Genomic DNA, 14,896 nt, shown 5'->3' with positions numbered 1-14,896 from the left:
AACAAGCACCTCTTGGAGGCAGTTCATTCCATCCTACTATGTGGCCAGGTGAGACTAGACAGCACCAACTTGTGTCAGAGCCATGACCTTGCTAGCTACTTAGGAGTGCTATTCTGATAAAAGAATGAAGATTTGGGATCAGAAAAAGAAAGATAGGATCTAGCAAACTCAAAGTATTTGATACTTGGTTGTGTGGTGCTATAGATTAAGAATGTATTGGGAGTTAGATTTCATTGGAATTAGAATCAGTGCCTTTTTACAAATTTGATAGAATGATTTCAAGTTGTATGTGAGATGAAGGGAGTGGTGGGAATGTTAATACATCTAATGGGATTCAGCCTACATGAAATCGTGCTGCTGCTGCTGCCTTAGTTTGCAATAGCACTTCTACCTTTTTAAGAGCTAGTTGCTATCTCATACATTCTGGAAATATGGTAAAGATCATGTAAACGGGACTAAGTGAGTGAGTTTTCATCAGAATTCATTGTTTTCAGTGTTTTGGGACTTAGATGCAACATCTTCTGGAAAAGTAGGAATTTTCATAACTTGTTTACCATAAAATAGGAGACTTGCAGAGTGTGGGGGTAAACACTGGCAAAGCCTGGTTGCTGCCTCTGTTGTGAAGGACAACTGTGGTTCAGGATTTGTTTGGGGTAGAGGTAACCATAAAACAGGAATTAGACACTAGTGAAATCACTGAATCCAAAATAACTGATCTAGGAATGGAGATTGTGCATCCCTGCCCAGCTCTGGACTGTTGTGATCGGCAGCATGTCCAAGGGCTTGAATCCAAAATCTGTCATCCTTCAGGCGACACCTGGCAGTTTGCTATCTTCGGTAATAGAACAGTGCTCAGCGGAGGGACAAACGAGGCAGTGACTGGAGAGGCTGGCTCTGAACTACAGCGGCACAGGGGCAATTGTTGGGTTTTGAAAAATGTTGTCCTCTTTCATCCCACCCCCTTTTATCTCCACAGCAGCGGAAAGGCAGCAGGAGTCAGAGGAGGGAGGAGAGTGCTGTACTCTGCGCAGACAGGAGGGAGGAGTAGTAGACAGAGTGCATAATGCGTGAGTGACAGCGAGTGTGTGCAGGCGGCTCACTGAGTCTAGAAGACGCAGATGTCCATGTCCCTGGGTCTAGGTAGGTTTGTCGTCTCTGTTTTTCTGGTTTGAGGTGGCAGTCGGCTTTGAAGCATCCTGTATCAGTGGCAGAGATCTGCACTTCCCTGCTCTAGAGTTCTGCCAGCAGCACCTGTTGCAGCAGAGACAGGTTTAGCCAGCAGCAGATAGCAAGCGTGCTGCTTACCCATGAGTGGCCGCTGGATAGGGAGAGTGTGCTAAGGTTTCTGTTGTTCCAGCAGCTCCTCTTTCTGCTTTGTAGAGAAGGGCAGGTGGAGACCACAGTCTTTCCAGTGGAAAATACTATTTGCAGGGGAAGATATCGAGATGCACCTCAGCCTGAAGTGTTCTAACTGGCAGTTTTTAACTCAAATATGCATGAAACTTTAGGTGTTTTAATTATGTGAAATAAAGTAAGTGGGGGAGCTGCGCGTGCACCGTGTTTTGCGTAAGTGAATTAAAAGAATGAATTTATTGAATTATCATCTGATAAGAAGTGAGTTGTAAACAGGTTAGTGGTTACAACTGGAAGTATTATGCTTGTGGCTTTTGATATGCTGATTCCATTTAAAATGTTGCATAATTTGCTCTTGCTAACCCAGATAAAGTTAAGATCAAATGTACACAGACCTGCTTGCCAAACATGTGTAATTGTTTTATAATGAGGCTATAACTGCTTTATAGTATTGATGTGAAACAACATGTGAGGTTTTTAAAAATTTTTTTCATTATATAGAGTCCAAACGTTTTGGGTTTGTGTTTGTTTGTTTGTTTGTTTGTTCTTTGGTTGCTTTTACACTTTGCACCTATCTTCTAGAATGAGTCTTTCAGTTAAATAATGGACATTCTGAGAATCTTCCATGAGATCAGTTTAGTAAGCGGAAGTAGAATGTGATATATTTAGGAAACAGCCTGTCTGTCCCAGAAGCCTAAAACAAGCTTTTCTCCCATTAACTGTCTTCATCAATTCCCATTGAAAAAAAACATGCAGATTCCTGAGGAAATAAAATAATCTGTAGAGTACTCTGTTCAGAATTGAAATGGCCAAACAGATGATAATGTAACAGCTTTCAAGAATTTCAAGAATATTTCAAGAATGCGCTAGTTTTAATTTCTAAGTATAACTATTTCTAAGCTGGGATTATTTCTATTATTAATGTAATTACTGATTGATTACATGCACTATTTTGTTTTAGTAGTTTTGCTTGAAAAAGTCAATGGTGTTTACTAAATTTGTGAACTAATAAGTTAACTAGTTAGCATCAACAGTGGAGCACATGCTTACTATCTTACAATTGTGGTCTGTATCCTGCTTACATGGAAAACAGTGGGGAAAAAATGATATTTGCTTTTGTGAGAACTTGGACAGTTTATTTTGCTGCCAGCATTTTTAAGGCTGAAAGATATTATCACGTGGACTTAAAAAAAAAAAATGATACTCTTGAATTAGAATGATTATTATAACAACCAAACCTACTGTGGTATTCTTTCCCTGGAAATTGCTTTGAGCTTCATTTAAGTGAGAGTTTCAGAATGAAGTCTAAAACATACCTTGTTGTTAAAACTTGTGCACAGAATTAAGTTATGCACACATTTTGGCTTGCACTTTTCAATTTGCTTTTGGCTTTACATTGAAGAAATGAGTGCTCAAGTCTGCAGATGCCAATCTTTAAAACACCTGAGTGTTTCAATGACTTAAGTTGAAGTACTGCAAAAGCAAGAAAACATTTACCTCTAAAGTACAGTACTAAAGAAAAATACAGCTACAGAGAAGTGTAGGGATCTCAGTCTTGAGACACAAACAGTTTGGGAGAAAAGATTAAAGCAATTTGGGAGAAAAAAATTTATGACTCACGAGACACCTATAAAAAGTGATCTGTTACACAAATGCAATAGTTGTTCAGAATTACAATGCGGTAAAAATGAAGCAATTATTAAGTGTAGCATTTTCTGGAGGTACTTCTTAGTTACAGCCTGTAAGCTTACAAAGCTTTATTTTAAGAATGCTTTGAAAACTCAGTGGAAAAGCATATTCTTGCATGATAGTTCAAAAAGAAGGAGAACTAAGATTTGTTTTTCCTCCATTTGGAGTTTGTTATCCTCCTAAACATCCAACTCTTGATATTATTAGAGAAAGGATGTCTGATGCCATTTAGCTTCCTTTTATTGCTAGTTACCCCTGCTCTCTGTTTTTGTTTGTTTGTTTTTGTTTTTGTTGTTTTGTTTTTGTTTTTGGCTTACTGATTAAATGATTGATTGATTGGCCAGCCTTTTCCATACCTGTACTTTGTATTGAATTGATTTATAAGTTGTTCTCTTAGAACAGATGAGCAAGGAAAGATAGAATCATGCTGAAATTCTTTTTTGCTCAAGAAATACTGGGCCTTGACCTTCCAGAGATACAATCATAGCTATTTTTACATGTGTAATCCTACTGATTGGTTTTACTCATTTGTATAAATTGCTTGCATTTCAGCTCCACAAGACTGGCAGATTTAGGTATAAGTCATTGTTTTGTATGACTGTAATGTAAAACTTTTCCTCACTGGCATAATATCTGGGTAGTTATCTCAAACAGACATTAAAACTCAAATGCTATGCAACATCTCAGTCATCAAATTCAAGCTTCCCAAACCATTGCTACCGATCGTATGTATTAGTCATAGTTCCAGAAATCCAAGTATTCTGTCTGACTGAATAAAAACTATTACTGTCTCCTAGAACACAAGGATTGACAGAAGGAATCAATGTTACCTGACCATTTACCTTATTCCAGCTAGATCCACTCTTACCTCTTATGCCTCTGAAAGATGTTACTGTATCTGCAAAGCCTCGCTTGCCCCTGCCACTCTTTAAGCGAATAATCCCATTGCAAATACTCTGTGTGCATAAAGATTTTGAAGTTCTCTCCGTATGTTAAAATCTGTGGCAGTTTGCAAAAAGAATTGGGAAACCAAGAGTTATGAAATATATTAAAAACACGGAAGCCAGAGTTTCATACTTTGGCTTATTAATATTTCCTAAGAAACTAGATTAAATTGGTTTTACTACAATAATTTGTAAATCCCAACTAGCATTATTCATAGGATTAAGTTGTACTTAAACAGGCTTATCTGACAGGCTGAACTAAGCAATAAGCATGATATTTTCCATGTTCATTGAATTTTTGTGATTGTAGATTTTGTAGCAAGTCGAAGACAGAATTTCCTTTAGAATATCATAATAAATATTTATATACATATGCCAAGAGATTGGTTTGGTTATCTCAATTTGTATCTACTCTAAGTTTATTAGAGTGTAATTATGAGATTCATTTTTAGATTGCAAAAGAAACTCTATTCTCTTCAGTCACTTATGGGCTGGTCCAATATGTTACAGCTCTGAGTGGTTTCAAGCTTAGCTTCATTAAGGATTTAACATGGCCTTAATTCAGCCATCTGTTATGGGTTTGGCAGACCAACAGATCTGAAGTATTGGCTGGAGCTTTGGAAATTTCCCACATTTTTAAAGGTTAGGAAAAGAGCTATCTTTAAGAATAGATTTTGAATAATTCCTAGCAAGACAATGGTACAGAAGTGGGATAAAAAATGCGTGTCATTCTCTGAAGCACAGGGTCCCCTGTCTGTCTTTAGCTTTGCTGAAAGGTAATTAGCATTTCAACCAGCCAATTTGGTTACATGCAATGAAGTACTTTAATTTCCTTCTCTCGGCTTGGTGCTGTTGAGAACTAGCTCTGTGTAATCCTCTCAAAGCACCTTTCTTTCCTGCATAGTTATTGTTGCTGGTCTTAAATAACTAATCAACAAAGAAATTTCCTTGTCTGGAACTACAGGGTGCCTTAGAACAAGGAAAAGAAATAACCATTTAATAAGGGAATGATTATAATTATTAAATAGTGATTATTAAATTGTGGCATAGGTTAAAAGGTTTAGAAAAGCCAAGGGAACTACAATATGTCAGAAAGATAGTGCCAGAAGTCTTTGAACTCAAACAAGTTTTGCTTGTGGAGTTCTCTTCAGCACATAACTACTATATTATGTGTTTTATTTATTTTTTTTTTCTCCCAGTTTTAAGGGATTAATTCATAAAAGAGATTAGAGAGAATGACTCATGCACTTTAGAAAATCTTTTGGAAAATGATTACTTTTTTACTTAAATAGAAAGAAGTCTTTGGGGTGTAATTCTACAAATCCATATCTCAAGTAAAAACAGCATTATTTGCTGCAGTCCAATAAATAGATGAATACACTTCAGTACAGAAATGAAGCTCATTTGGATAGACTTTGCAGATTTAATGCGAATGATTTCATATTAAAAAATATACTTATCCAAAGTCAAGAATAAATCACTGAGACATTTATTCTGATAATTAGGCAGCTCATTAAAATACTGTTTGGATCAGAAATGTGTATTAGCTTGTAATGATCCAGTGTGGATAGCAACAATTCTATGGTCTGTCTGTCTAACATAATGCCACCTAATCCCCACCATTATTCTATAATCTACTGTTCTACACTTTACACACATTTTATTGGAAGATTAGTATGTGTGGAGCATTGTTACAAACAGGCTGTTTATGTTTTTCATTTTGTTTATTTTCAGCGTGAGAAAAATAACCAGTATGTCAGAGAAGCCCAAAATTACTTGTTCTGATATATGCTATTTGTTCACTACATAGTACTTCATTCAGGACAGATATTAAGTACTTGATGGTGTACCAGTTTTGTCCTTTGCTTGCTTGTTCTAAAAATATGTGAAATGTAGAGGACATGAGAGAAACTTGCAAAGTGGAGACATGAATGGAAATAATTGTGAAAGTTCAGATCTTTACTGAAGGAGAATGAATAGATTGTTCCTCACTGAAGCCTGCAGACCTTTCTCAGCTGGATTTCTTGTCCCACGTATGCAAGAGCCTGTTCCTGAGAAAGGCTCAGACATTCAGTTGTTTCCACATAAGACTGAAATAGAAGTGCTAAGCGTCTTCATAGTTTTTGTTGTTGTTTGTTTATTTGTTTTAATGTTTTCTTCTTTTGTGCAAGAAACCACATGAGAGTGTGTAAAGGCTTCTTTACAGTGTCTTAAGCTCTACTCTGAACAAAAATCGACAGCTAAAAGTGTAGGCTCCTCTCCTGGGAAACCCTGTAAAATAGCCTCTATTAGCGAAGGATGTCTGCTGTTTCCATATGGGTAGAAAAGACCTCCTGGGTTGGAGCTGAAAGCTAGATTTACCTACTCATATAAAACTATTCCAAAATAACACGTTGTTTTTTTGCAATATATAGTTAGATCTACATGTAGGTAGATTTTCTTCAGTTATGTGAAATTCTGCAGCTGAAATCAGTGTTGGGCTGGTTTTCTTTTTTTTCTTTTTCTTTTCACTTTTTTTTTTCTTTCTTTTTTTTCCTTGATAGAAACTAAGCCAAATTCAACTTCCCACTAGTGTATTTCCTAACATACTAAACAGTAGATTTTAGCCAAAGTTTGTTTAAATTAGGCTTTGATATCTGTTTGAAATATAAAGTAAACTTAATGACGAGTCATTTCCTTGGAATTACTTTAGATTAAAATTATGTGACTCCTATAACTAGTGAAAAGTATTGTCTGGTTCACTGTTAGACCAACAAATTATAAGGTAACACAGGTGTGTGTAGAAAAGGATTATGTTCCCTCTGCTTGCTATCTGCAATCAGAAGTAGTTGATTCAGCAGAGCTTGTTAGTTTTGTCTTTTATTTCCCAAATGGGGACTGGTTACCTCAGAAACTCTTTTAGATTTATGAGATGAAACTTGGTTCTCCAGTTAATTGAATTTAAAATTTAATTTTAAATTCATGGGTACAGTTTAGATCCATCCAAATAGTTCTGAAGAAGTAAAAAGAAGAAACTGACAGAAATCTTGCATATTCTGGGCACATCACTATTTTTTCCTATTAAGAAGATGAGATTATTTGGATTTCTCATCAGACTTCTGTCATGGCCTTGGCTCGCATGTTTACCATTTTCAGTCTTGGCTCCTGGCTGTGATGGTGGATTTACCTTTTGGACTTGTTGTACAAAAATGACGGCAGGTAGTTCATGCATCTTTTCTTCCTTAGGATAAGATGTCTGTATTGAAGGATAGGTGCCTTTTTCAAGGAAATATTAGTTAGTGAAGATTAATTTTTATATTGAGGTGCTCTTCACTTTATTATCAGTTGGCTTCTCCTGGGGGTACATATGGCCATGGACAATAAGATTTTTTTAAAATACTGCAATTTTTAGGAAGCAAATGGTCAGGTGAAACCCTTCCTTGATATTAGTGTCATTATGCTTAAATGCAGATAAATCTTACCACCTGAGTTTGTGCTATAGTTGGTACTATGCCATGGCAGCAGTAGTTTGTAAGTAAGCAAGCAGCTGAGCCCCAACTCTTCAGGGCAGTGAAAGATGATCACAGGGTTTCTGCACCTTATAGTCCACATTTGTGCTTTGACTAGCACTTTCCAATGTTAGTAACAAAAAGTGGTACCTACTGTGCCCTTGTAGCAAAGAGGAAGACAGGAAAGCCTAGAGAGCAAAAGTATCAGTGACACCAAATGAAACGCATGGGAATCACCAAAACAGACGCATGTCTGAAATGCTACATCTATTAGTACTGTCCTTAGTGAGATGGAGTGCAGAAAGTACATTACTTGTTGTTACTTAGAATTCTCATGCTTTATTCAGCCTGAAGCAAGTTGAAGAATATATATATATATACATATATATATAGAAAGATTCTTTCAAAATAATGCTCTGCCTTTTCTACTCCCTCATAGAGACATACAACATCTCAAAAAACAAACAAACAAATAAAACAATACAAACATGGCCAAAAATAGAAACAAGCCAAACAGAAACAAAAGGTGCAGACTGGAGTAGTACTGTTCAGATGCTTGTTTTTGCCAGCATTGCTGTAGTGTCCCTTTTTGCATATGTGGTAGCTGTAGGAACATTGAGGCAATTTGGAAAAAAACAGCACCTAACAGTCTGTAATAAAATGTTTCAGTGGTAGTTTCGGGTCACACAGCACAGAAAGTAGAATTCTAGCAAATCTAAGTTGCTTTCCTCTGTTGCTTGCCAGTACTGTTGTAAATATCAGTGGTTCTGAGATTGCCAGAAGTAGAAATGCTGAAAATATGCAGGCTTTTAATGTATTTCTGCAAGAGGTGCAGGGAGGGTAATGACCTTGTGAAACTTCTTGCTCTGTTCTGTTCCAGTGTACTGCAGAGAATCACCCCTTTACATATGAAAGAGCACATGTATTTCTCTCTCATTGTGTTTAACCAAAGATGCTGTTGGGTGCTGACATCTCTGCTGTGAGTTGACTTCTGTCTGGCAACCACTGATAGCTGTAATGCTGTACTCAATGCAAAGTACTAGGCATGCCAGTTTTTGGATGTTCTACTTGGCTGGGTGTCTGTAATCACGGGGAGTAGACAAGGACAGGCAGTGAAAAGGGCACTAAACTTCACACTTGCTGTGCTGTGCCATCTCAGTGGACTTCAGAAATCTATGATAAGTAGTGCAAAGATGAGCACTGACAATCAAGTTGTAGCTTCTGAACTGGAAAGTTCTTGCTTCAGAATTTTTGCTTGTTTCTTCTGACAAGCAGCAATACCAATATGAAGGATATGGTGCTTAATCTTTCCATCTGTTTTGTTATTGAACTCCCATTTCTTTCACCATTCTCTGTTCCATATCTGATATTTCATTTCAGATTTGGAATCTTTTGCAGAACTTTTATTTCTCTTTATCTATGCATATGCTGTTAGGTTTTAGGTTTTCTCATTATTCACTGAAAACAGCCAAGAGATCTTCAATTTTTGGGGAATTTAGATTTGTTAAGTATGAAAGCTTAATTCCCATGTAAAAGTCTGCGGAAAAGACTTTTCGTCTTTGTAACGGTCTGCTGAAATGATCACTTATTCTTTATAAAGTTGAAAATCTTCATCTCAAATTTGTTCCATAAACTGAGTGGGGAAAAAAAAAGAGTTAATTCCAGTGATTCAGTAGTTACAAGAAACAGCAGGTTCATAAGCCTTCCTCTCCTTAACTCCAGCTGGACAGTAGATTGAAATAGTATTACGTCATTTATGATATCGCTTTGGAAATTAGAGTGTTAAATCTGTATATGCAGGGTTCTAGGATTCTGCTTTTTCAAGGGAAACTTAACTGTACTTTAGAAAGCACCATAACACATGATTATAAGATGCGAATGATCATGACACAGAAATGCTGAGTTTGCCTTCTTTGCTTTTTTATTATATTGTTGAAGAATGTACTTTTTAAACTTCCAAGATTTTCTGTTACCACTGGAATGTCTACACAACTTGTTTGAGAGCTACTTCATTTTAGACACTGAAAAACAATTTTATTATTGTACTTACGCTATGGTATTCCACTGCTGGCTGTTGTCTCAAACATTTCATGACTTCAATTCATTAATCTCATTTAAAGATGGACTGGATGTCCTGAATTGAAAGATCTGAAAGTAGATTAATCAATTATGATCTGATCCACTACAGTTTCAGTTTCACTTGAAGAAACCAAGTTATAATTGCTGGTTATATACTGGGATGAGGAAGGTGGGGAAGAGTCATTTCTTAACCCCTGATCTTGCAAAGGCTTCTGCTGAACTTTATGCAGTTCAATTAATGACAAACAAACTTTTTACTTTATGCATTTATTTAGCAAAACTGGAAATATACTACACAGAGTGAGTTGATATTTAATAAAGTAAGACATCTTTTGGGCTGTTATTATAAGTTTGTTCTTCATTCATCAAATCTTGATTTATGTTGTATTTACTATATCACATCTTTTAAAAATAATCGTGATTTTCAAAGCTGAGGTTATGTGAGTAAAAACTACTTTTGGCAGGCTGTGCAAGGTAAATCTTAGTACAAATAATGTAACAAGGAAGAATACACACCAGCTAAATAATTGATGGTATGATTGTGAAACCTCTCTTGTTCCACGGGAGTAATCCTATAGTTTCAGAATGCTCTCTAGTAGAAGTAATAGAATTCAAGTAATTCTAAACTTTGTAATCTTGCCCTCAAGGATCAAGTTTTCAGTATTACTTACTAGAAGCATGTACCGTGGGAAGATATTTGCGAAGTCTATGACAAGGTAACAGCTGAAGCTTAAAGGTCAACAAATTCCTCGGTTTAGTATGGATGATGCCTGCATTTGCAGACAGTGTAATTGTCTTGGAGTTTACAAAGGTTACACAACTGTGCACTTTCAGGCTTGAAGGCTGGTGTTTATCTGAGCAGTTCCACATAAAAACAAAAATGTTCTGCAGATTGATACAGTCACCTTTTGGAATGTTGAGGATTTTAAAACCCAGTTTTTTTATTGAGGTATTTTTCATCTTTGCTTCTTGCAGTAGGCTTTTTCTGCACTAATATCACTAAGTAGATCACTTCTTAAGAATATAGCCTTGTTCTTGAAAGTCTGTCACGCATTTAATTCTTAATAAAAGCCATAGAGATCTTGAACGACCGTGTTCATGGGAATAAAATTCAGTTTGTAGTTGTGCAAAGTGCTGCACGAAAGCTGTTTTTACTGTATGACATTTTTTGCTAGAACTAATTAAACACTTTTCTAAGTAGATTGCAAAATGTTTGATAGCACAAATGGTTGGTCCTGAATTTTTGTACTTTGCTTCATCGCTCACCTATTCCCTTGGTGATGTTCTGTAGAGCTAAGAGAATATTCTCTTTTAAGTAATTAAAATCAGCTAATTTTGTCATTCTTCCAATCATGACTTAGATGAATTCTGAGAGACACTGATAGATTTATTGACTATATTTACAGCATATGCAATATGCCATGTCTATGAATAATTCTTGTTCTTAAACAGGTTTGAAATCAGGTTTATTTCAGGTACTCAAAGTGGAAAATTAACCCTTTTCCAGACAGAATTTACTATAAGACGAATGAAAGTCTGGAAGTCTTTCTGAAGCTTTGTTAATTTTACTGGTCCAGTGGCTAGCTTGTTCTCTATTCTGCACAAGATAAAAGTTATCAGATTGCATACATAAACGACTTAACATCTGTACTGTATCTGAAGTGTTTTCAAATTGCAAATTTGACATACACTTCACAAAAATATGTCTCCGTGTAGATGATTCTCTGTAACAGGAAAGCATGAAAAAAATCATGGGGTAAGAAACTGTGAAAACTATCTTAAGTAAACATGCAAATGTTTAAAAACATTTCATGATCTGTAAGATAGCTGAAGATGGTATATGAGGTAACTGCACACGTCCAATCCTTCACCCTTTGTGCCAGTTAGTGTATATTTTTAAAGAGAATCAACAGCAGGAAAAAAATGGAACTGGAAGAATGAGTAAATTGTCAACCTTAAAATATTACGCAATATTGTGTTTGTTGTCTTAAATGATGGTTTTTATTCCTCCACTTGGAAAACATTAAAAAATGCTGTTCAGAATATCATTACATGAAACTTATAATTGGATCCAGAAGATAATTGCGTTATCTGACTTGATCATACTTGAAACCTGTGCATGTTTTTTTTCTCATTTCTGAAGCTTACTAGGAAAACAGAGTATTTGAAGGGTTTGCAGAAACCCTTCTAGAAACGTTGTCAGCATTGGAAAGGTCAACAGAGGTTGTTTTATGTATTTTAGGTTCAGAGTTTATTTTTAATTACTCATGTTTTTGTGTTCTTGTGTTGTTTTTTTTCTTTTTTTTCCTTACAGGGATGCACTCTGATTCTTTATTAGTTTATTTGCTTTTAGCACTAGTCATTCATTTCACATCTGGAGAAACAGAAGTGAAGTTCAGTGGACAAACAGAATTTGTAGTTAATGAAACAAGTACAACCGTGATACGCCTTGTAATTGAGAGGACAGGGAAGCCTGCTAACGTCACAGCAATTGTGTCGGTAAGAAACGATGCTAGTTATATTCTCAGTAAATATTAATATTTTTAATATTTGAGTGTTGCTTATACTTCTACCAAGCCAGTGGAAAGGAAGATGATACTTCACTGGAGCAGTGTTTCATACCAAGGGAAAGGATAGCCCCACTCTGCTCTGCTCTGCCCTGGTACAGACTCACCTCCAGCATTGGGTGCATGTTCAGGTGCCACAATATAGGAACGACATGAAACTATTTGAAAGTATCCAAAGGAGGACTACAAAGATAGTGGGGGCTCTGGAACACAAGACATCTGAGGAATGGCTGAGGCCTGTAGGTGTGCTCAGCACAGAGCAGAGGAGCTGAGGGGAGGCCTCATGGTCACCTTACTTATCGTTGAATCAATAATTTTCTTTGGTTGAGCGAAGTGAAAGCAGAGCTTTAAACTTTAGAAGAATTCATCTTTCCCACCAATTGAAGTCAAAACATTGTAGGTTACATTTGTAGTCTCCTTCTATTTCCTAGAATGATGATGGAAGGCAGAAGGTGGTTACATCTTAAGGTAAGTTAAATTCAGGTGGGCTAATATAAGCCATGTGGATCTGTGCTTGGAACAGTCTTTCCATTAAGAAATAATCATCTGGTACATTATACAAAAGATATCCATTGACAAGGAGAGGTGTTGTAAGTGGTTCTGGGTTGTTGTTTCTGGTTACTCAGCATGGATACATCAGTACCGTTATCTAGAAATAAACTGTGTAACAGCAGGGTTAATAGTGGGAGAAATCATGCTTAAAGAGAAGTGTAAGAAATCTGGGAAACCAGTCCAGAATATTATAGTAGATTGTACAGGAAGGAGATGACGTTCAATTATGCACTTATTGTAGATTCATGGAGAAGACACAGGAGACTTTTTTGACACATACGCAGCTGCATTTATACCTGACACAGAAACAAACCGAACAGTGTATATATCTGTTTGTGATGATGACCTTCCAGAGGCAGATGAGACATTCACATTTTACTTGACACTACCAGTAAGTCCGTGTTTTTCCATTTATCTTTCATCCAGCTGAGAAATCTGGGTAATCTGACAGAAATAAATGGTGTTCCATAGAATTCTGTGTAGTCACACTTCTTGTGAGTCTAAATCTTAAACAGGTATGAACTAAAATTTGGAGACTAATCAGAATGGTTCTTACTGCTCCTTTAGAAGGTTTTTCCATTCCTTTGAATGTCTCTATATGTTGTTGCTGTGCAGTATAGACATACTGAAACTTAAGCAGGCATTACATTCTGCTGTGGACATTTGAAGGGGTTGCACTAGTGTGCCAAAGAATTAGATTGTGAACAGTCATTCTTTCCTGATTGTGAAGAGAGTCATTTTTTCCTGTTTTATTGCATGCACCGTACCTAAAAGAGAGAGTGGAAGTAGCAAAATAAAAACCATGATTTCTGGTCCTCCAGAAGCAAATAATAGATGAGCCTCCCCTGAAAACAACCAAACACATTTAGAAAACATTGATAAATCTCTGCATATTGTTCTACCTTACAGAACATGACTACAGAAGTCATCCTACTAAGGAGGGATTTCTATTCAATTTTTTTTTTTAAAGTAACAGACCATGATTGAATTTGAAGTTAGTTCATTATAGAAGAACGTTTTGCTTTTATTATTCCTCAGGAAATGTTGGCAGAAATTCCATGTTTTCGCTTCTTTTGATGTGTAGATGCAGTAGCTCATTTTTAAACCACTGTAAACAGTTTGTTTCTGAGTTGATACCTCAGTTCATGTAATGGCTTCAAAGTCTTGGTTTTATACATAAGTTAGGAAAAGAGAACAATTTGTGAGTTCCTGGCAGTGTTGCATGCTTCAAGTATATTTCTCTGTACCTGTGTTGTCATTTCTGGATAGCCAAACTATAAGTAATTATTTACATGTTTTGTTTCATGCTCTTTGTGGACCATATAGAATCTATTTAATGATGATGAACTATTTTGATGCTTTCTATTAATTTAAGTAATATTCCCTGTAATACATATTAAAAAACAAATAAACAAACAGCAACAGCAACAAAAAAAACAGTTTCTATAGAGTTATGTTTACAACACAGTAAAATCTAAATGTTTTTTTTTCCTGTATTTCTCATATTTAATATCTTGTTTTGTTTTGTTAATTTTAGAAACAATCTGCAAAAATAAAGCTTGGCTCACCCAAGACTGTCACTGTAACAATCTTATCAAATGACAATGCCTTTGGAATAATTTCTTTTAACATGGTATGGCTTTTTTATGGTGTATGTAAAAATTTTAGAAAGCATAAAGGGACAGTTTTCAAAGATGCTGGCTGTTATTCAACTGAATCCCTTAAAAACGGATTCTAAGTTACATCTTTGAAAGCATGTTTAGATGCACTTTGTACATGTGTTTGTAATTTATGCATATATACAACTTTAATACTACTCTGTGCTTTCAGGTGTTCAGAAATAGCTTAAGAACCTCATATTAGTATAAAAAGTATCTATGCCTTATTGCTAGCATCTATGTGTAGCTCTCACGACATAACCTTTTTATAGGATTTCTCTGAAAAAAAATATACATGGACATGTGAAAATTTTAGAGCTTCAAAACTTGGCTTGCCAGGCTTTTCACTGAATTACTGAATCTTTAACATCTGCCATATACAACCATCTGAAAAAGCAGCCAATGACCTAAATGATTGTCCTGTAACAGGCAGTGAATTTATAGCTATGTTACTAATAAATTACCCTACAATGATGAAAATCTACTTGTAATAGGTTAGGAACTCCTAAAAATACCAGTGATACTATACCAGTGCTTCGTGTCTATTGACTATGTTCATTTACGGA

At 35.9% G+C, this 14,896-nt stretch overlaps 1 protein-coding gene across 4 annotated transcripts in view; it reads left to right on the top strand.

Annotated features, from left to right (window-relative positions):
* The first annotated feature begins 1,079 nt into the window (after positions 1–1,079).
* Positions 1,080–14,896, top strand: part of ADGRV1 (adhesion G protein-coupled receptor V1) — a 260,638-nt gene continuing 246,821 nt past the window's right edge. For all 4 annotated transcript variants that reach the window (XM_040655976.2, XM_015280551.4, XM_040655977.2 and 1 more), the window contains exons 1-4: positions 1,080–1,140; positions 11,868–12,052; positions 12,914–13,063; positions 14,210–14,305. In XM_040655976.2, coding sequence (XP_040511910.1) covers positions 1,119–1,140; positions 11,868–12,052; positions 12,914–13,063; positions 14,210–14,305 — 453 coding nt within the window. In that variant the 5' untranslated portion in view covers positions 1,080–1,118. The remainder of the gene's footprint in view (positions 1,141–11,867; positions 12,053–12,913; positions 13,064–14,209; positions 14,306–14,896) is intronic.

The sequence above is a fragment of the Gallus gallus genome, chromosome Z (genome assembly GCF_016699485.2).
Source record: "Gallus gallus isolate bGalGal1 chromosome Z, bGalGal1.mat.broiler.GRCg7b, whole genome shotgun sequence".
In the NCBI taxonomy this organism is placed as follows: domain Eukaryota; kingdom Metazoa; phylum Chordata; class Aves; order Galliformes; family Phasianidae; genus Gallus; species Gallus gallus.
This window is presented reverse-complemented; position numbering and strand designations above follow the sequence as displayed.